The sequence below is a fragment of the Oncorhynchus nerka genome, linkage group LG5 (assembly GCF_034236695.1).
Source record: "Oncorhynchus nerka isolate Pitt River linkage group LG5, Oner_Uvic_2.0, whole genome shotgun sequence".
Classification (NCBI taxonomy): domain Eukaryota; kingdom Metazoa; phylum Chordata; class Actinopteri; order Salmoniformes; family Salmonidae; genus Oncorhynchus; species Oncorhynchus nerka.
In genome coordinates this window covers 46180938-46204862 of record NC_088400.1, presented here as the reverse complement: position 1 = coordinate 46204862, position 23925 = coordinate 46180938, and the positions used below count along the sequence as shown (strand labels likewise).

Genomic DNA, 23925 nt, shown 5'->3' with positions numbered 1-23925 from the left:
AGGGCCCCCAGTTCATTTGCGAGGCTGTATAATTTTGAAATCCTTCATTGGAAAAGTGTTCCAATTTGCATGCAAGAATTGTGTCAACAATTTATAGCCTTTCCAAATCACAGCCTATTAGCGAAGTCAATGCTGAAAAAAATATGTAAGCCATAAAAAAGATGACCTTACTTGTAGATTCGGGGACAAACTGACTAGACTAGAATCTTTTAAAAGGGAAAGGAGAAGAAAGGGGAGGGAGGAGAGGGAGAGATGCATGAGAGGAACACGACTCACAAAGCGTAATAATATAAAGGGCGTACTTACCGTGACTTTGCTCCCAGTGATCTGCATGCAGCGGTCAGCGGAGAGGAGTTAATGTGCAAAAAGACAACAAACGGCACAATCATTAGTAGGCCAAGAATGTCCTCTCAAATATAAGAGGTATCAAGCGCACCTTATTCTGACATTACATAGGCTACACACTGTGCTCACACGGCTACATACACTACTAAACACTTATAGGGTAACATAGCTGAACTAAAAGTTGAGGGTGCATCATGGTAAGACAGTGTCTGTTCGTTTGGCAGCCATTTTAAAAGAATATGGAGTCTCCTGTTCACTTGGCCTCTATGTGAGTCGGTTCCTATTTTAATATTTATTTACATTTTGGGACTGTTTTTATATTTGTGGACTTTAATTAGCCTGTACATGATCTCAATGTTAATGACAATATAATACAATATTAAAAGAGACAGTTCAAATTATCTGTATCATGATTTAACAAACATTTTCAGATCAGTTTATTCAGTTTGTTCACAGTCCAACAAACTGTCATTTTGAAAAACGTCAAAATTTGACACAAATCCAATTGTCTTTGCGCTTGATTGATTTCCCATGGAATTAACCCCTAAAATGGCAGTTTGTCCACAGCAAAACAAACAGGTTGCTCTCATCTCCCAAAGGCCAAAAATCAATCAGCTGCCATCTGTGCTTGACTTCAGGTGTCAGATTTAGCGACGCCGCGTAGCACCTTGGAGCTCATGCAGTCGGCATGATTTCTGGAGTTTAACCTTGTTATCTGCCAATAGTGGCGGGCAGTGGGGAGCGTTTTCTCTATTACGGCAGCGTGTCTCGCAGTGGGTGGGTGTCTGTCAGCCTAGTAAATGTATTCTAATCTGCAGCTGAGCACAACCCTCTCTCTCGCCCGCCAGCTGCACTCCGAGAAGCACCGTGCAGTGTACACTGATCACAGGAAGTTACAAAGTCACTGCACATCAAGACAGCGAAGAAATACTCTCTCTCTCCATCGCTTGATCTCTCTCTCTGCCTCTCATTCCATCTTTCTCTCTCTTTCTCTCAATCACTCGCTCTATCACACTTTCTGTCTTCTCTGCATTCCTTCACTCACTCACTCACTCTCTCGCTCCCTTCTTTCTCTTTCTTCCTCCCTGGCTCTCTGTAGTCGACTGTAATTCCCTCGCTCTCATTCTTTCTCTCGCTCTCTTTATCAATCTCTCTCTCCATCTCCCTCTCTCCCACTCTCCCATTTGACGCTCGGCTTCCCTCTCCTCTATCAGAGTTTATGGCGGCAATAAAGTCAGTTTTAACTGTGTTGCCGCTTGATCATGTGCACTGGGCTTTTCACCATAAATCCACATTTCCCCAGTCGTCCTCTGATGAATCTAGCGTATCATTGTCAAACTTTGAGGATATCTTCACACGGTCTGGTTATTATCGGGAGAATCAGGACCTTGAATCACATAGAGGTGAGTGACTACTGTCTCCAGCATTGTTCTGGTGTTGTTTTAGTGTTGATGAGAATACATGGTGAGAAAATTAAACATGTTTCTTTTCTGACTTATTGTTTTGGCGGCTTGACCAAAAAGATCAGACATTATCTTGAAAATCCCCAAGTAGCATCACTGTCAGGGAGGAGCTCAAGGGGGAATAGCGCTTTATGTGCTAACATCCATTTCCCCACGCAAGGTAACACCTCATTCTCGCTAAAACTATGACAGAATACCTGTAAATTCTAAGAGAAAAAACGACCTAAAGGTAGTCCTAATAATAATTGGACTAATGCTTGGTTATTGTTGGATGTGTGTATGCTAATGAGCATCTCTAGTGCTCCATTATAGAACAACTCCCTAGTAAACAAACTTCTGAAGGAAATGTCATCAGGAGCGGTGGCATTTATTTATATTCTCCCCTCACTATCATTAGCATTAGCATCATTTCTCATATGGTGTGGGGAAAATAAAGTTATTTATTCATTAGAGAAGATAACAGTGTGACAGGAGAAGAATAACAAGGCCTTCATTCTCTGACGAATTGTCAGGCTTCACTGCGAGAACGGGGTGGCACATTGGTGATTGGTCAAATCACTCTTTGAAATACCATGGTATTATTGATGGGGCACGTTGGTAATTGGTCAAATACCTTTTAAAATACCAGCATGTTCATTTCAAATTGTGCTAGTACAAAGGCAGCAAAATGGTTGCTCAATACATTTGACTAGTTGCCTCTCAAGACCCGGCCGTCACACTCGTCCTCATCGTGAACATTTTGAATTGGAACAGAGAAATCATTTGCAAGGTGAGAGAGAGGCAAAAGTTTTTCCTTCCCACTCGTAAGAAAAGATAAATGATTGCGTTAGTGTGAAAGGCATGCGTTTGGCACATTTAATGACACTGGCATACATTTGTCAGAAATAATTTAAGAGAGAACAAAAGAGAAAAGAGCGGGGGGAAAAGCACCTTGTGCAAAGTTAATGGCAAAGGACATGCAAACTTGCTGCAAGAGCCATGCTGTATTTCATTGTACAGAGCTCATATTCAAATAAACAGGGTCAATGGCAATATTACAAATCATCTCCTTTGAAAAGACATTGGCTGAATCCCAAATGGCACCCTATTTCCTACGTAGTACACCAGCCTCCTATGGGCCCTGGTCATAAGAGGTGCACTGCATAGGTATTAGGGTGTCTTTTGGGACACAGGCAGTACGGTATGTGTTTTGTGTTGGGGGATAACTTGAAAAACTCCCACAGATGCATACTGGTAGTAAATGGAAAGAGTTCTCAATCTTGCCCGGTGATAAACTAGAGAGGTGACAAGACATGAAAAATACAACTCTCAAGAGGAGCCATGTTTGGAGAGAATACACAAACTAATAATCAGCCCCACGCTCCCATTAGCTAGCTAGTATTTTTTGGCCTAATAGCCTCAGGGAAATATAATACAAGTTAATGGCCTTATTTTTCATAGTGGAATGATAATAACAATATATTGGATGAATAGATTTGCCTAGTTAAATAAAGGTTCAATTAAAAAAGATATAAAAATAAAAAGATTGGGGGAATAAATAATAATGACATTATCCAGAACAATAATGGATAATAACTCTAAATCTCTCTATATTGGAACACAAAAAGGATCTCAAAAAGGGTGCATTTGGTTTGGTAGTTAAATCTAAAATGGTGATCCCCTCCCTATACTGGTGCTCAGGTCTGTTGAGACTGAGAGTCAAGCAAAAAGGCCAAGGACGTTGGAGACATGTTTGTCGCTCCACTAATATTTGCACTTTATACCTCCATTCCTAATGTAATCATTCTGTGAATTAGCTTAAACTAAATTTTAGGTAGAGGGAGAGCTGATGGAACTCCCTAGCCTTACAATATAGATAATAAACAGACAGATCTCATTGCTTTGATGATATTCTCTTTTTGCCATTATACTTTAAACATTTCTATGATCTCTGTTAGTTGGTGGCAATGATCTAGTCGAGAACAGAAAGACACACAGGAAAGAGGTGACTTGGTGTGAGAGTGAGTGCACGTTATTAGTCAATTTTCCTGCAAAAGGAAAATTCCCTTGAAAGCATTCAGGCATACAAAGAAGACATTAAAACTGTTAGAGGAAGAGAACGCACAAAGATTTAATTAAGGCACAAGTTAGTTGGAAAAACACCCCACCACAAGATCCTAAAAATGAACACAAAAACTAAATGCAGATATTGTCAGACCATACCATGGTAATATCCAATCTAGTACCATGTCTCAATTTCCCTCTATCACGTGTCAATTGCCTGTCAATTACGGATTACTAGTAGCGAACAAGTACTTAAATCAACAAAAAATGTATTACATTTTTTTTGCCTTAGTCCTTCAAGTATGAACAAAAACCATCCTTGAAAAGGCACACAATCACACTGCGCTCACCGAAACATATTCATCCAAAACTCTATTCCCTATATAGTGCACTACTTTTGACCACGGCCCATAGGGCTCTGGTGAAGAGTAGAGCACAAGATAGGGAAAAGGGTGCCATGTGGGACATAGACTAACCCACAGCATACTCTTCACCTACAGGAGTCTAATTGGCCAGAGTAATGTTATGTCTATCATTATTTACAGAAACCAGTAGGGATGGATTGGGTTTCTAACAGGGGGTGAGGATTTGCTCTGCCATGTTGAAGAGAGGCACTTATCACACAGAAACACATCTGTCCCCTGGACGGCTAAGCTCGCCTAGTGTGTGTGTGTGTGTGTGTGTGTGTGTTTGTGTGTGTGTGCGCGCAAGTGTCTGTGTCTCTATATTCTATTCTGAAATCCATCCAACAGGCTCCCACCTACAGGGCCTATAGAATGTGAGGGGTAGGGAGGACGCTGAAAGACAGCCGAGCCCTACTCCCTTTCACCCAGACAGAGGGTACTGTTCATTTGAATAATACAGCAGTGCTCACAAAGCATAATGGGCCCAGTGAAGAATTCAATAATCTCTGATCATCATCATTATTAATAATGCCACTTAATTACCATATCAATGAGAGGGGTAATAAATGATAATGTCAAAGGCCGGCGAGTGACTCGATAGAGGAGTCTATGAGTAAATGTGAGCCTTAAACTTCATAAAGAGAATTCACCTTATATAACCCTGGGATTTACGCTCCTAAAAAGTGCTGGGTTATTGGTTTAGATTGTTGAATGTGTAAAGCGATGCGTTCCAAATTCGAATGAAAACTTGTTCCTTCCCCAATATTAAGCAACTGAGAGTTACGTTTGCGCTACAACAAAAGCGGTTTGATAAGCACTCGGGGTGGGGGTGGGGGGGGGGTTGAAAAAATGTAATGGAAGCAGTAATCAGAGATTAGGGGCTCAAGCAAGGATAGTGAGATGGAGTGAGAGTGTGAAAGAGTGGTAGAGAGAGAGGGGCACAGAAAGAAAGAAGATCAGGTTAAGCTCATTATTCCGTAGTGTCTTGGTAGTGTAGAATGTCATATTTTTCAGCCCACTCACTACTACTACACTGGGTGAGAGTAGCTAAGAAAGCCCATTGGTTACAATAAAATGCAGAAAGCCCATTAGTTTCATTACAGATATATAATACAGAAAGACCATTCGTTTACAACAACGACTTACAGATTTGGCGGTGGTGGAGATGTACTGGACAACCATCTCTCGCTTGGTGCTCAGGTCCTTCCCACGCAGGGGGGCTTTACGCTCCTCATTCAGGTTCATGTCCTCCTGAGGAAACAAACAAAGAAAGTGAGGATAAATGACTACTACACATCATGGGGCAATTATGGCCATTTTCAATCCATTAAGACTCTACCAACGGCACTTAAAGGATGTCAACACTCTTTACTCAAATGGAAACAGTCAATTATAATCCCACTGTTTCCTGCTGCCAAAGATTCAACCATATAACAAGGGTCTCAAGTGTATGTTACACTAGAAAAGGTCACGCTTGGGTCATAGCACTTTATGTCCAGCTTCTGTGTTTTAGTTGAGGGTACACAGTCCCTCTTTCTCTCTATAGGCAATGTGACAGACAGGCATCGCGACAGGGGGTAATGAAGACAATCCCACAGCTAGTGACATTAATAACTACCCCTGGAAACAGAAGTGAGGCCAAAGTATGATACATCACCCTCTGTTATACAGTAGAGTGAATATCATACAACACCGCAAAGTGTAAAGTGGAATGGTAAGGTAGATTACCACACAACAATATCATTAAGCAGTGCCTGGATAGACAGTGGCTTATGTCTCTTTTGCTATTATCTTCAGCATACATTCTACGTTTTATTCTGCACTGCAAAAAAAGGCCCTTTCTTGTCAAAGAGATGAGGGGATGGTGGGGGGGACGCAAGGAGTGAGGGAGGGATGGAAAGAAGAGCACTAAAAGCAGGGGAATGACATGATGAGGATAGCAGGAGGATGGGAGGATGTTTATTCGGAGCCTTCTCAGACAAAGGTATGGACTGAATGCCAGAAAAACACATGGCTGAAGTCATATGGCTGAGTGGAGCTGCTGTGAAACCATGCTGCCATCTAGTGGGAGAAAGAATGGTGCATTCTGTACAGTGATTTGGCTGAGCTTCTTTTGCTGTATGGTGAAGGTGTTGAATGTACTAGAATGTAAAATCGAGATAGGCCTCGTCCTAAATTTGAGTCCTATGGACCCTTGTCAAAAGTAGTGCACTATGAAGGAAATAGGGTGCCATTTTTGGACACAACCACAGATAAATCAACCATATGTTACCTATATGTTCACTGTATGATCTAACATTTGGTGAAAAGATTTATATTCCCGTTCCTTCATTTTCTTTAGTTCAGTTTGTAGACTGGTACAGTATAGTCTGTGGCTGTTGAAAGACAGTAGGTACAGCATCATGGATATTAACATTAATGGTATCATGACCCAATGTCCTCCTCCTCCACCTCCACCTCCTCCACTTGTCTCAGTAAATACACCAAGAGTTGGGGGCGCACTCGTGGAGGGAAACTTTACCAATTGGCCGTTTTCTAAATACCCGGGACCGGAATAGTTTTTAATTAACCTCTGAACTCTGCTAATTTGTCCGGTTAAATAGCATTCAATAAACGAGGCAAAACGCGGAGTGGAGAATAGAGGGGGGAATGTGGGGGAGAGGCAGCAGGGCCTGAGGGGTACTCGTCAGGGTCGACTAGAAGAGAGAGAGAAGCCTCTGTTCTGCCACCCAAAAATTATTAATTGTACTATTATTAATTATATCCTCGCAGGTCTACATGGAAGAATCCCAACATATCTCTGGCAGCAGACTCAGGTAATTGAAACGTTTACACAGGCTGTGTGTGGAGTTACTGTGTGTGTGTGTGTGTGTGTGTGTGTGTGTGTGTGTGTGTGTGTGTGTGTGTGTGTGTCTGTCTGCGTGTGGGTCTGTGTTCTTTCATGTTGCCTGACGGTTCTATCCACCTTTGCTTGGCTGGCCTAACAGTCAAACGGACTGGGTCTTAACTCTGTATCACCTGATTCAGCATTCAGAGCTACTACTGTAGGAAACAACGTGAGACAGACAAAATAACTGCTTTGGATACGTCAGAAATCACAAAGCAATGTGGAGAGATGTGCTGCCTGTGAACACAGCTTGGGGCTTCCAATGGCTTTCTTTGCCAGGGATAATGAATGGGGTGCCGCCATATCTGCCTGCTGTTGAAAAGGACATGGACAAGGGAAAAGGTTGAGTACGAGAGAAGTATGTTGAGAAGGAGAGAAAACATTGTTTTAATTTGCTTCGACTGTGACAAATCTGTGACAAAAGTATTTTCTCCGGTGCCCCCAAGTTTAATTCATGGAGTTTAAGGGCACATCTTGGCTCTCCTCCTCTGTGGTTTAAGTGCCCGTCTTGTTCAGACAGAGAAAGTGTAACTGCGATCGAGGTTCACAGCGGCTGTTATTACGGAGAATGCTGCTCCTGGCAATGAGGCATAGGCACATAAAGGCTCAAACTAGCCTCATCAGCACAGTAATGGTCACTTTCGCTCACTCAGTCTCTCTCTCTCTCAGTCTCTCTCTTTCTCTCTCTCTCTCTCTCTCTCACACACACACATACACCAATTCTATCTCTCTCTGAAGTTGTCAGTGACAACTAGGAGGGAGGATGATATTTTGGATGTATTCCCTGCAAAATCTGTAGATATGAATCATAAAGAGCTCATAAAACTAAAAACTACAACAGCAGGTGAAGGCATGTTGATGGCAAGAGTTCACAGATTGTAAGTCAATTTCAGGTATTCTCTCTCTAGAATACCTGGAATACGACAGAGAGGCAATATAACAGACAGCCACAGCAATAGGAGGTAATGTCGACAAGCCCACAGGTAGTGACAGTAATAACGACCGCTTGGAAACAGAAGAGTGAGGATGGAGTATGATGTATCAATTGGCCCTGGTCGAAAGTAGTGCACCATATACAATGCCATTTGGGATGCAGAAATGGAAATGATCATCCACAATACAGACAGGTTTGTATGATATGCACTCTGCTCTATAACAGAGCGTGATAGGGTGCCAATTGCGACACATCCCTTCGCATCCCATCACATCTGTGCCAACATGTAGGAGAGTGGATTGACAAATGTGCATGCATGTGTGATGCTGGGTAGTGATGGGTCAAAAAAAGAAAATAAAGACAATTCCATACAGTTACATATTGCAATATTATATCTATCGTTTTTGTTTAAAAAAAAAAAGAATTGCCACTGTAGGTAGCATTAGCTAGAGCTAGTCGGCTGTACCTGAGCCAAAACTCCAGTATTTTTCATCCTATAGCTTGTTCTCCAACTTTAAATAGTGTTTTCAGCACTTTTATTTCCCTGGCTGATCAAAATGTGTTTTCTCATGCGCTCATGTCTCGCTGCAGCAGACATATAGTAAGCTATTAGTTTGGAACATCAAATCTCAATACAATTGCAGCATTGAATTGCAATACAAAGAATCATAAGAATTGTGAGAATCGCAATCGTATCGGCACCTAAGTATAGTTATAATATTGTATCATGAGGTCCCTGGCAATTCACAGCCCTAATGCTGCTGCCTATGGCTCATTCCCCTCACTGTTTGTCCGCATCTAACGTGCTTCACAGCGGTCGGCCAGGCGAGAGACAATCGTTCCAATAACAACGTTCACACACAGAGATACGTGTGGTCTAAAGGGCATGGTCTGGACAAGACAAGGAGTGACCTGTCCGTCTATCCATTAAATCTGTCATGGCACGTCCTCGACGGTCGTTACAACCCCTTCCTTCTCCCTCCTAGTCCTACCCTTGTACAGGATAGATGTGTCTGAATATTAATGGTAAATGGGGCGATGGAGATGATGGGGAAGGGTACAGATTCATAAAGAGGGGAGTTTGCCGCTGGCTAAATGAGGATGTAAACGTGTGTGTCAAATCGCGGCTTGCTGTTTTCACAGCACCACGTCCCTCATTAAGAATTCTGCCACCGCGCCTCCTCGCCAAAGACTCTCCCTCCAATGGGAGATTTCAGAGGATTTACCACTGTGAATTTATATCAGGGGCTCCAACTCCGGGGTCCAGCTGTGCACATCTAAAGAACCCAAGGACACCGCACAAGACTACACACACTCTCCTTGTGGCAGAGTGGAAGCCACGGCAACCGTAATGTGGCTCTCAGGCAGGCAGCAGCTACTGGTTTAACATGACCAATACTGTAACACTAACAATAGCACTAGCACAAACACTACAGTGACACTAACACACACACACACGACACCCTACAGTACACACTACCACTACAAATACTAACACAAACACTACACTCTACAGTACACACTACCACTTCTAATACTAACACAAACACTACACCCCACAGTACACACTACCACTACTAATACTAACAAAAACACTACACCCCACAGTACACACTACCACTACTAACACAACACCCTACATGTACACACTACAACTACACGCCACAGTACACACTGCTACTACTAATACTAGCACAAACACTACACCCTACAGTACACACTACCACTGCTAATACTAACACAAACACTACACCCTACAGTAAACACTACACCCTACAGTACACACTACCACTACTAACACTAACACAAACACTACACCCTACTGTACACACTACCACAGTACACACTACCACTACTAATACTAACACAAAACTACACCCTACAGTACTAATACTAACACAAAAACTACACCTACCACTACAGTAACACAAACACTACACACAGTACCAACACTAACACAAACACTACACCCTACAGTACACACTACCACTACTAATACTAACACAAACACTACACCCTACAGTACACACTACCACTACTAATACTAACACAAACACTACACCCTACAGTACACACTACCACTACTAATACTAACACAAACACTACACCCTACAGTACACACTACCACTACTAACACTAACACAAACACTACACCCTACAGTACACACTACCACTACCACTACTAACACAAACACTACACCCTACAGTACACACTACCACTACCAACACTAACACTACACCCTACAGTACACTACCACTTCTAATACTAACATAAACACTACACCTTACAGTACACACTACCACTACTAATACTAACAAACACTACACCCTACAGTACACACTACCACTACTAACACTAACACAAACACTACACCCCACAGTACACACTACTACTACTACTACAAACACTACACCCTACAGTACACACTACCACTACAAACACTACACCCTACAGTACACACTACCACTACTAACACTAACACAAACACTACACCCTACAGTACACACTACCACTACCACTACTAACACAAACACTACACCCTAGAGTACATACTACCACTACTAACACTAACACTACACCCTACAGTACACACTACCACTTCTAATACTAACATAAACACTACACCTTACAGTACACACTACCACTACTAATACTAACACAAACACTACACCCTACAGTACACACTACCACTACTAATACTAACACAGAAACTACACCCTACAGTACACACTACCAACACTAACACAAACACTACACCCTACAGTACACACGTCCACTACTAACACTAACACAAACACTACACAGTACACACTACCACTACTAATACTAACACAAACACTACACCCTACAGTACACACTACCACTACTAACACAAACACTACACCCTACAGTACACACTACCACTACTAATACTAACACAAACACTACATCCTACAGTACACAATACCACTACTAATACTAACACAAACACTACACCCTACAGTACACGCTACCACTACTAACACAAACACTACAACCTACAGTACACACTACCACTACTAACACAAACACCACACCCTACAGTACACACTACCACAAACACTACACCCTACAGTACACACTACTACTACTAACACAAACACTACACCCTACAGTACACACTTCCACTACGAACACTAACACTAGACAGTACACACTACCACTACTAATACCAACACAAACACTACACTCTACAGTACACACTACCACTTATAATACTAACAAACACTACACCCCACAGTACACAATACCACTACTAATACTAACAAACACTACACCCCACAGTACACAATACCACTACTAATACTAACACAAACACTACACTCTACAGTACACACTTCCACTTCTAACACTAACACAAACCCTACAGTACACACTACCACTACTGTTACACTAACACTACACCCTACAGTACACACTACCACTACTAATACTAACACAAACACTACAAGCTACAGTACACACTACCACTACTAATACTAACACAAACACTAACACAAACACTACACACTACCACTACTAATACTAATGCTAACACAAACACTACACACTACCACTACTAATACTAATGCTAACACAAACACAAACACTACACGCTACAGTACACACTACCACTACTAATACTAACACAAACACTAACACAAACACTACACACTACCACTACCACTACTAATACTAATGCTAACACAAACACAAACACTACACGCTACAGTACACACTTCCACTACTAATACTAACACAACCACTACACCCTACAGTACACACGACCACTACTAACACTAACACAAACACTACACCTTACAGTACACACTACCACTACTGTTACACTAACAGTCCTCCAATGATTTGTTAACAGATCGGGAGGAGCTCATTTGTCTGTATCTACCAACCCAGTGCTGCTCTTCTTCCCAGAACCTTTTGATAACCTGGTAGCATTATGGGCTTCTCTAGTTTTTTTTTGGGGGGGGGGGGACATACTACAGACTACATGCTGTCAAGGCTGTCCTGTGAGGATTTGAATGGGTCAGATCAGCTTGGCAATGGATGACAGTAACCAGACCTTCCCTCACCCACAGGGGAGGAGGGAACTCGGCCGGTTTGACAGGTCACACCTTTTCGTAAATTAAAGGAGCGGAGATCCAGACAGTTCTCATTCTCCAAAATCCACCAAGGAATGTGCTTTGATAGCAGACATTTTCCTGACAAAACTCTAAGTTTTGTTCAAAAAGTTCAAAAAGTGAATACTGGAACAATATTTCTAACATAAGAACGTGGGGAATGGTCAGAGATGATCTTTTGAAAACTAATGTCATAATGTTTTGTATTCTGTGATGTCATTAAAAAGTGTTATAAAGGAAATACTGTAACTTGAAAAGTATACACTCCATGTATGAAGTCTGCATCCTTAACATTGTATATGAAAAATTATGAAAGTATCTTTGTTAAGATAGGAATGTGATTTTAGGAACCACAAGATAATTTGTCCCCTAAAATCTTTGCATAGTAAGTTTCCTCGCCCCGAGTGAAGTCAGAGAGCATGTCAGCCTGACGGAGCCATCCCCTTCGGCCAGAGTGCATAAAAGGATTGGTGGAGAAATTAACATTAGACCATAAAAGCGTGGAGCGGTATCTACACGTTTGAAATGGTTGGAACTTTGAACCTCAACATGAGGTGAAGAAAATAAACTCACCTCCCAGACCAGAGAGGTGTGTAGAGTTGCAGCTCATGTCCAGAGTAGTTTGAACCTTGAATATCACCACGAGGAAGAGGTGAGAAGCTCACCTTCCAGACAATCACTGGTACGGATGATTAGCTGTCCTAAGTCAAATATCTAGAAAAGCGAATTTAAGTGGGACCATCCTACTACTCTTTTCAAATCACTGTATCCTACTACTCTCACACCAATGGGAACCATCGACACGACTGTCTAGCCTATCTTCCAATGAGCATCTTCCAGAGTGAACAACAGTAGAAGACTGTTGGACAATCAGAGCCTTACAAGCGTGCAGCTGAAAGGCCAACCCATCACCCTTCCTAAGGAGGGCTAATTCCAATAGAGACAGATGCACACGTAAATACATTCATGATTTCTTACTCCAAATGGGCGGTGGTTCGTGTGTAAAGTATATGATTACTGTGAGAATAGTTTCTAAAATGTATCGACAAGAAGTGTCTATTTTTCTTTCTCACTCTCTCTCTCCTACTCCATGTCGATCTGTAAAAAGCCACCATATTGTGTCAGTCCGCTAGAGACCTTTTTCTCATGTATTAAGTTGGTATGTTTATTCTGTGTTATTATTTAGTTCGCTTGTAAATAAATAAATAAACCAATTTATGTAGTACTGATTCATAAGTAAGGCTGGGGTTATTACAGATCCAAGAAGGTTACGACTGTTCAGAATGATGATATGGGGGTTCTGTTTAATATGTTGACTGTTTTATGGATGTGATAGGTAAAAGACCTTTAGAGTTTCATTCGGGAGATGGTAACTCTTTAAACAACTGCTCTCGTGGTGCCCCAAATTCCTAATGAATTTACATGATTCATTTAAATCGGGTAGCAATTAAAGTTAGTTGATTCGATAAATAACATTGATCAGATTATTGAAAGTAAAGTCACGATAACACTGAAGGAAAATCACATTTGGATGTGTCTTAGTCATTAAAGCACAACACAGGGGGTTGACCAAGGAGCCCCCAACACCCTGACTTGAAACTAGAGCGTTATAGCAGCAGTGCATGCCATGTTATCAATCAATAAGAGCATGGGGATACGAGGAGATACACAGAAAACAACAAAATGCTACGTTTTTTTAAAGCAACGGCAAACCTTCTTTATTGAGTATCTCTGTATTGAGACTACGATTATGCAGTTTGAATATCATTTGATTTAGCTACTCCAATTCAAGCTAATATAAATAAAGTTCCATTTCTGCATTATAATTTCAACATAGGCTGCTGTTAGTACCTTAGCTATGAAAATGCTCTACAATCTATAGATAGGGGCATGTTGGTGCTGGCAGCTTCAAAAGCACGTAAAGGTAATGCAAACCCCTTTACTTCATTGTAATTAAGCTTTCAGTGAAGGTTCTCAGCGCAACACATTTTCAGCCGCTGAGAAACATGCCTTTCCTGTCATCGAAGCCTGAGTTTAATGTCACAGCGTGGTGAGCACAAACACAGTAATTGAGAGGTGAGCTGGATGAGACGAGGTGAGGCAAAAAAAAAATTGACTGATCGTGATAAAAAACAGGAGAGAATCTGCATCACTTTGGCTCCCGCAACAATAACCATTATATGAAAAACGGTATACAGAGTGACACACACACACACACACACACACACACACACACACACACACACCTATGCAATGAAGCCAGGGTATCGGCTGAAAGCTTCCTGTTCAATTTTCAATCCGGCGGCATACACAGAGAGCCAACCAGAGCCCATTTCTGTGGAATTAAAAAGCAGGGGTTGTAAAAGACGTTTGACCTTGGAGATGAGTACGATTTGAACTTAAAATTCAACAAAGTCCGTCATCAACAAGGGGAAATGTTTTCACCTGTAAATTCATTCATTTTTACATAACCTATGGGTTGTTATTAAAGGTCCACGGTAGCTATTACTTATGAGTCTGGCAAGCAAGACTAGTCAGACTACCTAGTACTTGGGGCTCGCCTTGAGTCTAAAAAGGCGAACAAGGCGAACAAAGCGTAAAGATGGGGGGGTTAGGTCATGCATTATTTTTCCCTCTCCTTTCATCAAGTCAAGCAAAACCCCACAAGGGGGCAATATTGAGCTTTGAACAGAGAGTTCCATGGGAATGCTCATTGATCAACCCATCATCTCCTACTAAAACCATGTCACATGTGTCTGTGGGACCACAACTACCCTTGCCTCACAACTAGCAAGGACAGGACACCATGTACGTTGCATGCCATGTATAATTACATGTAACGTCAAAGTGATCAGAAGCTACAATTATTTCAAATTCAAGTATCGTCTTATAATGTAGGCTGTTAGTTGTTATTAGTGGAGTAATCTTCTCTTCTCAATGATGAAGATTCACAGACTGCTGGGCTGGCAAGCTAAAGGCTCGACATCTTCTTACTTGGATATAAACTGCTACTCACACTCAACAGAGACGTGGAAGACACACGACAACAGGTTGAACTGATGCAAATTCACGGTTTATTATCACACTATGCTAGATACGCACACTCTTATAATTCATAACACAAAGGGAGGAGCTCGAACATCATGTTAAAGCCATATGAGTGTTACACCATTTTCTATTGAATATCACAGGGTAGAAGACAGGCATTTATAGTGAATCTTTACTGGTAACAGGAGAGAGCTATAGTAACACTGTAATTAAAGTAACCAAACTCTTTGTATCACCCTCGCTATTTTATGGTTGTCTAGTAGTTACCAGTGATGTATATAAACCTTGGATGACAGACATGGGATCGCTGTAATGAAGCCACCGTGCAGTCATCTTGGTACTCCTCTAATGTAAAAAATATTTTGGTAGCAATATCAATGCATTTACCCATAGGTTTATAGACCAATAAGACGGCCCCAAATGTGTTCAGATTCGGTGAAGGGTCGGAGAGGTACTCAGGTCCACACTCATTGAGGAAACTAAACTAAAATCTGTGGGTGTGGCGTAGCGTTTGGCCGGAGCAAGGAGTCTGGGTAGCCAGGCAAGCTCTCTGTAGCTCTAATGAGCTCTCTGTAGGAACTCTGTAGCTCTCTGATGGAGCTCTCTGTAGCTCTGTGATGGAGCTCTCTGTAGCTCTGATGGTGCTCTCTGTAGCTCTCTGATGGTGCTCTCTGTAGCTCTCTGATGGAGCTCTCTGTAGCTCTCTGTATCTCTCTGATAGAGCTCTCTGTAGCTCTGATATAGCACTCTGAAGCTCTCTGATGGAGCACTCTGAAGCTCTCTGATGGAGCACTCTGAAGCTCTCTGATGGAGCTCTCCATAGCTCTCTGATAGAGCTCTCTGTTGGAGCTCTGTAGCTCTCTGATGGATCACTCTGGAGCTCCCTGTTTGAACGAGGGCTGAGTCAAGTGAACTTGAGTTACCGAGTTAAGTGAGAAGTCACGACAGGGTTACGCTGATACACTCACTCCTGTCTCTCTCTTTGATCTATGTGCTCTCTATGCTGAGCGTCAGCGTGATTTTAGAGCTGTGACATGGCTCTGCGCAGCGAACCAGGTAAGTACTGTTCAGCAGAGGCTTAGCCTGAGCAGAGCTCCCTGCCTGCAGATTACGAAGAAGAGAAGAGTGGCGCATAGTATGAGACACAAAAGTACCCACATTAACATGCTGTAAATATAGAGGGCAATAGAAAAGAATGTGCCACTGGCAAGCTGTCAACACATCACATCTACTGATATCATTATTATGATAACCAGTGGAGACAGAGATCCACCTAAAGATCAGACTCTCTGGTGAACAGTAAAATAACAATGCGATTGGTAGCTCGTACTAAAAAGGACCCACGGTGAGTTTCAGACATAGAAGCAGTAACCATGTCCATTCTACCCATTACATCTCTATGGTTCAAGACAAGTAGTGGTTGAAGGTGTAATCCCATAGTACATATACATTGAGTGTACAAAACATTATGAACATGACATAGACAGACCAGATGAATCCAGGTGAAAGCCATGATCCCTTTTTTATGTCACTTGTTAAATCCACTTCAAATCAGTATAGATGAAGGGGAGGAGACCGATTTAAACAAGGATTTTTAATCCTCGAGACAATTGAGTCATGGATTGTGCATGTGTTCCATTCAGAGGGTGAATGGGGCAAGACAAAATATTTAAGTGCCTTTGAACTTGGTATGGCAGTAGGTGCCAGGCACACCGGTTCGTGTCAATAACTGCAACACTGCTAGGTTTTTGCTTAACAGTTTCCGGTGTGTATGAAGAATGATCCACCACCCAAAGGCTAATCCAGCCAACTTGACACAACTGTGGGAAGAATTGGAGTCAACCAGGGCCAGCGTCCCTGTGGAACGCTCTCGACACCTTGTAGAGTCCATGTTCTGATGTGCAACTCGATATTAGGAAGGTGTTCTTAATGTTTTGTAAACTCAGTGTACACTGCCAGGGACCTCACAATACCAATACGGATTGTAATATGGATTTTAATTCTCACGATTCTGTAGGTATTGCGATTAGATAGCGCAATTTTATTGCAATTTGACGTTCCAAACACATTGCTCACTATATGTCTGCTGCAGAAAGACAAGAGAGATCAGTCAGGGAAATACTGTACTGAAAACAGGGACTCTACATTCATTCTTAGAGGGGAGCACTGTGGATAATGGTGGCTATATACACTTGGTTCAAAAGGAGAGTTACAGTATCAGACTTACCATCATCTTCTCAAAGAGGGCGTTGATCTCCTTCTCGGAGAGGTTCATGGAGCGGTCGTCGAAGAGAGGCTGGGGCATGGGCATCTCTACCTGAATGGACATGGGGTCTGTGGAGTGCTGGATCAGGGGCTTGTCCTTCTTATTCCCAGTCTTCCGGAAACTGGTGATCCGGTCACGCTGAAGGGGAAAGAGAGGGTGGCATTACCAAAGTGTGTATGGTAAGTGTTACGACATATAGTATTTAACTAGGAATATTTAGCTAGGCTTCAGGCTTTCTGAATGCTTACATACTGTAGAGTTGAGTGATACTGTCATATGCCTGCCATGTCTTTCAAGCTCCTTCCCAACCTTTAAACAGGCATCTGCTGGTTGGGATGGTACCACAGGCCAGCTAAAGTAAAGCGTTTTGCCTGTGACAAGGGGCGGACTGATAATGTGTGCTCATCTTCTGTTGTGTCGTTAAAAAAAATGATGTTAGATTAAATGATAATGTGCTTTAACAAGGGGTGTAACATTGCTTGCTCTATTTCAAACTTTGATGTATTAATCTGTACAGTTCATGTGTATCTGAATGAATGAATGGTACATAATAAAATGGTACACTGTTAAATACAGCGACGTCATCGATTTTACTTACCTTCACACTTACCATTAACCCTGTAGATTAGGATTGTTCAAAATCACAGACTGGTATGGGAGTCTGTATAACTTAAGTACATATGCCTCAGAAAGATACTCTCCTCACAGACAGTACTCAGCTATTCTAGCTACACCGATGAATTAAGAACAAATGTCAATCGCATAAGTAGAAATACATTCACCTGAGCTGTGCTTGATTTAGTTTGCAGGGGGCAATGGGACAAATGGAATCGTCCCAAAAGTGCAAACTGCAAGCGTCAAATCAAGCGCACCTCATATGTATTCAGGGCCGACGACAGAAGACAGACCAAGCTCAAACGATATACCGCCAGCAGCACACACCTTTGTTACACAGTCAGAAGAGGGTAAGTCCATGCACCAGTCGCTGTTAGTTAGTCGTCAGTGGTATTAGCTATATGGGTTTAGGGGTCATGCTTGTGTGAAATGAATGAATGAACACGCATATGAAAAAGAGTAAGACAAATCAATTAATACATTTTATTAATGATAGCACACCTGAATCTACACTGAAATCATTGTGGACGGACCAGTGAAAGACAAACCAATGATGTTCAACATGATTGTAGAATCTACATGTAATACAATCCATTGAAACAGCACCAGTGTTTGACATAAATATAGTGTACTTGTTCTTTGTTAATGAATTATTAAGAGGAATAATAACAAATACAATATATAAGCCTGTTGGATACTGTTGGGCTGATATTTGACTGATTAGGCTAGGCATTCATAAAAATAAATCATATTAAATTACGTGATCGTTTGGCCACATTAAATAACCATAAAATACTGTAATGACAGTAATACAGGAACCATACTTGGTTAACAGAGGGCACCGTGTCACTCTTGTTTCATTGATCCATCCACAGATTTCAGTTCAACATCCTGTGCAGCCATGACACAAAGAGAAGATGATGACGCGAAACAAAATACACAAAGAAATGAAAACAGGACGCCTTACCATGTCGTCAGCCAATGTTTTTATGTGTATGTTCTGTTGAAGGGAAGGCACATTGTGAAAAATAAGATCCAACTGAAAATGACAGCCCCATGGTGTGCATGTGAAGGAGAATATCCAAAATGTCACAATACACAGTAACAGATGGACATGCATGCAAACGTGACAGAAATGTCATAAAGCCTCAGACGAACCCATATGAATGAACCCATGAATAACCACACCTATGAATAACACCAATGCCAAAAGTATGCAAAGCTGCCATCAAGGCAAAGGGTGGCTACTTTGAAGAAACTCAAATATGAAATAGATTTTGATTTGTTGAACACTTTTTTGGTTACTACATGATTCCATATGTTATTTCATAGTTTTGAAGTCTTTACTTCATTTTTAAATAGTAAAAATAAAGAAAAAACCTTGAATGAGTAGGTTTGTCGAAACTTTTGACTGGTACTGTATGTTTCACAAATTTGGACAGTACAGTACAGTAAAGTAAAGAAAAGTAGAGTGCAGTACAGTACACTAGAGTAGAGTACAATATAATGTACTGTATTGTACTGTACATATTTACTTTACTGTACTCTGATCTGCTCTGCTGTACGCTACTCTACTGTGCTCTCATGTCCAAATTTGGGAAACATAAACATTGGTTCAGCCTGGTCTGGTCCAGACCAACCAAATGTGGCCTTGTTTAGGGAAGGAGCTCATTAGTATAATAGCTATTGTGTAGAATTAACTAAATATGCTAAACAAAACACCATAAAGAGAATGATATGAATATTCATAATTAAGCATAGTACAGATCAGGGACTCATGATGTAATTCTGTTACCGTAATTCCATTACCGGTTATAAATCCACTTCACCTACTGTAGTTCAATAACTTTAAAAAATGTTCTCAAACTCAAGAGCTGTGTTCGAATACTCATACTAACTGCACTAACCGTATTACTTGTGATGTAAATTGAGTATGTAGTATGCTTATTGGACATGTATGGATATGGATATAGTTAGTATGCCAAAAGTTCCCGGATGTCGTACTACATTCGCCAAAATACGAAGTATACAAGGAGTGGACACTATTTCCGTGCTTTAGGGCCCATAATGAAATTTGTGTCCTAACCGATGTCCTCACCGACTTGCCAAAACTATAGTTTGTTAACAAGACATTTGTGGATTGGTTGAAAAACAAGTTTTAATGACTCCAACCTAAATGTATGTAAACGTCCGACTTCAACTGTAGGTCCCCGACAAAAAAACTCCCAAAACAGATGTTTGTTTCCTTTCCAGACACAAGGCATACATTGCCAATGGCCTGTGGCTTTGCTGCGGACGGCCGTTTGTAAAGATGCCTCAGTCACACACTGACACAGGAAGCAGGAAACAACACCATATGCTGTGGCGCTATGCTGTGGGGGCTGTGAAGCGCTAACGATTGGGGAACGTGGGGTGTTGTGGCCATAAAGCGGACCTCCTGCCGAGGGGGTTCTCTCCTCGGTTAATCTCAGGCTATCGCTCTCAACGGCTTTACACTGCAACTCCTCGAGCCGTTAGCCCCATAGCTCCCTGAGGCTAAAGACTGCAGCTAGCAGACGCTCAAACTGCCATATCTATTACTTCTACGAATCAACAGTTGGTAGGTGTTTTCTGTCAGGGATAGAGCCTCTATCTATGAATTTCCACATCTAGTTCTAGTCCCTATGGACTATGTGAAAGTGTTATTTAATTACTCCTTCGAGGCAGCCTTGTCAAGATGATACCTGCATACTATCACTGCTCCAAAAGGTTACGTGACAGAGAGCAATGTCTCGACTGTATTGCTCAGGTGATGCCAACAGGGTCATGCCAGCAAAAACGCTGACTTTACACATCCAAGTACATCTGACCAAATTATAAAAGACAAGCATTGTCATTTAGAATTCCAAAAAGTGAGTGTGGAAGATGTGAAAAGAATACTATTGTCTATCAACAATGACAAGCCACCGGGGTCTGTCTGACAACTTGGATGGAGATAATAGCGGACGATATTGCCACTCCAATTTGCCATATCTTCAATTGAAGCCTACTAGAATGTGTGAGCTCTCAGGCCTGGAGGGAAGCAAAAGTAACTCCGCTACCTAAGAATAGTAAAGCCGGCCTCCCGAGTGGTGCAGCGCTGTAAGTTTGATCCCAGGCTGTGTCACAACCGGCCGTGACTGGGAGTCCCATAGGGCAGCACACAATTGGCCCAGCATCACCCGGGTTAGGGGAGAGTATGTCTGGGGGGGATTTACTTGGCTCATCGCGCACTAGCGACTCCTTGTGGCCTGCTGGGTGTTTGCAGGCTGACTTTGGTCGTCAATTGAATGGTATTTCCTCTGACACATTGGTGCAGCTGGCTTCCGGGTTAAGCGGACGGGTGTTAAGAAGCGCAGTTTGGTGGGTCATGTTTCGGAGGACGCATGACTTAACCTTCCCTATATGCTATTTTACAGTAAACAAATAGACAACAGACTTTCAGCATGCTTATTGGGAAGGACATTCAACAAGCACAGCACTTACACAAATGACTGATGACAGGTTGAGAGAAATTGATAATAAAACGATTGTGGGGCTATTCTGTTAGACTTCAGTGCGGCTTTTGACATTATCGATCATAGTCTGCTGCTGGAAAAACTTGTGTTTTGGCTTTACACCCCCTGCTATATTGTGGATAAAGAGTTACCTGTCTAACAGAACATGGAGGGTGTTAATTAATGGAACCCTCTCCAACATAATCCGGATAGAATCAGGAATTTCTCAGGGTAGCTGTCTAGGACCCTTAATTTTTCAATGTTTACCAACAACATGCTACTGGCTTTGAGTAAAGCCAGTGTGTCTATGTATGCGGATGACTAAACACTATAAACGCCGGGTACTACAGCTACGGAAATGACTGCAACACTTAACAAAGTGCTACAGTTAGTTTCATAATGGGTGGCGAGAAATAAGTTAGTCCTAAATATTCACTAAACCCTAAACCTTAACTAAATATTGTAATGAATAGTGTGGAAATTGAGCAAGTTCAGGTGACTAAACTGCTTGGAGTAACCCTGGATTATAAACTGGTCAGAACATATTGATACAACAGTAGCTAAAGTGAGGAGAAGTCTGTCCATAAAAAGGTGCTACTCTCCTTAACAGCACTATCAACAAGGCCGGTCCTACAGGCCCTAGTTTTGTCGCACCTGGACTACTGTTTCAGTCGTATGGTCAGGTGTCACAAAGAAGAACTTAGGAAAATTGCAATTGGCTCAGAACCGGGCAGCACGGCTGGCCCTTGGATGCACACAGAGAGCTAACATTAATAATATGCATGTCAGTCTCTCCTGGATCAAAGTGGAGGAGAGATTGACTTCATCCCTACTTGTATTTGTGAGAGGAATTGACATGTTGAATGCACCGAGCTGTCTGTTTGAACTGGCACACAGCTAGGAAACCCATGTATACCCAACAAGACATGCCACCAGAGGTTTCTTCACAGTCCCCAAGTCCAGAACATGGGAGGAGCACAGTACTACATAGTGCTATAACAACATCAAACTCTATTCCATATTAAGTAAATCATGCAAGCAGGAAAATTGTATGTAAAAAAAATATAAAAATACACCTTATGGAACAGTGGGGACTGTGAAGCAACACAAACATAGGCACAGACATATGGATACACACACGATAAAATATGCAGTATATACACACACGTACACAAGGATTTTGTGTTGTAGATATGTGGTAGTAGAGTAGAGGCATGAGGACACAAACATAACATGTGGGGAAATCGGTTTCGAATGTATTGTAATATTTAAAAAATATATTAAAAATTGCATAACGGCATTCATTTTGCTGGACCCCAGGAAGAGTAGCTGCAGCCTTGAGCGAAGATAATGGTTTTCAATACAATAAAACAGGGCCAAAGCATTGTCAGAAGAACTGTTGTGCTGTTAACTACAATGGTTAGCTTTACTGACAGATAATGACCACTAAACATGTGACTGTGGATAATCACAAAGATACGTTGATTAGGCTAAACATTAGAAGCAATAGCTAATAAGGTTGTAGTCTCAATCTTAATGCTAACCTAACTCCTAGTTTATGGCTCACTAAATAGACAAGGATATGATATTATCCCGATACTTTGGTGCCGATACGAGATACAGTTGAAGTTGGAAGATTACATACACTTAGGTTGGAGTCATTAAAACTCGTTTTTCAACCACTCCACACATTTCTTGTTAACAAACTATCGTTTTGGCAAGTCAGTTAGGACATCTACTTTGTGCATGACACAAGTCATTTTTTCAACAATTGTTTACAAACAGATTATTTCACTTAAATTTCACTGTATCACAATTCCAGTGGGTCAGAAGTTTATATTAACTAAGTTGACTGTGCAGTTAAACATCTTGGAAAATTCCAGAAAATGATGTCATGGCTTTATATGCTTCTGATAGGCTAATTGACATCATTTGAGTCAATTGGAGGTGTACGTGTGGATGTATTTCAAGGCCTACCTTCAAACTCAGTGCCTCTTTACTTGACATCATGGGAAAATCTAAGGAAACCAGCCAAGACCTCCAAATGCCTGAAAGTACCACGTTCATCTGTACAGACAATAGTACGCAAGTATAAACACCATGGGACCACGCAGCTGTCATACCGCTCAGGAAGGAGACGTGTTGTATCTCATAGAGATGAACGTACTTCAGTGCAAATCAATCCCTGAACAACAGCAAATGACCTTGTGAAGATGCTGGAGGAAACAGGTACAAAAGTATCTATATCCACAGTACAACGAGTGGTAT

The 23925-nt window shown here is 41.7% G+C and overlaps 1 protein-coding gene across 1 annotated transcript in view; it reads right to left on the bottom strand.

The window, feature by feature from the left end:
• LOC115129597 (protein diaphanous homolog 2-like) overlaps positions 1-23925 on the bottom strand; it is a 606019-nt gene that overhangs the window by 564299 nt on the left and 17795 nt on the right. Inside the window, 4 exon segments of the mRNA XM_065018694.1 lie at positions 307-327; positions 5402-5506; positions 17489-17665; positions 19110-19142. Coding sequence (XP_064874766.1) covers positions 307-327; positions 5402-5506; positions 17489-17665; positions 19110-19142 — 336 coding nt within the window.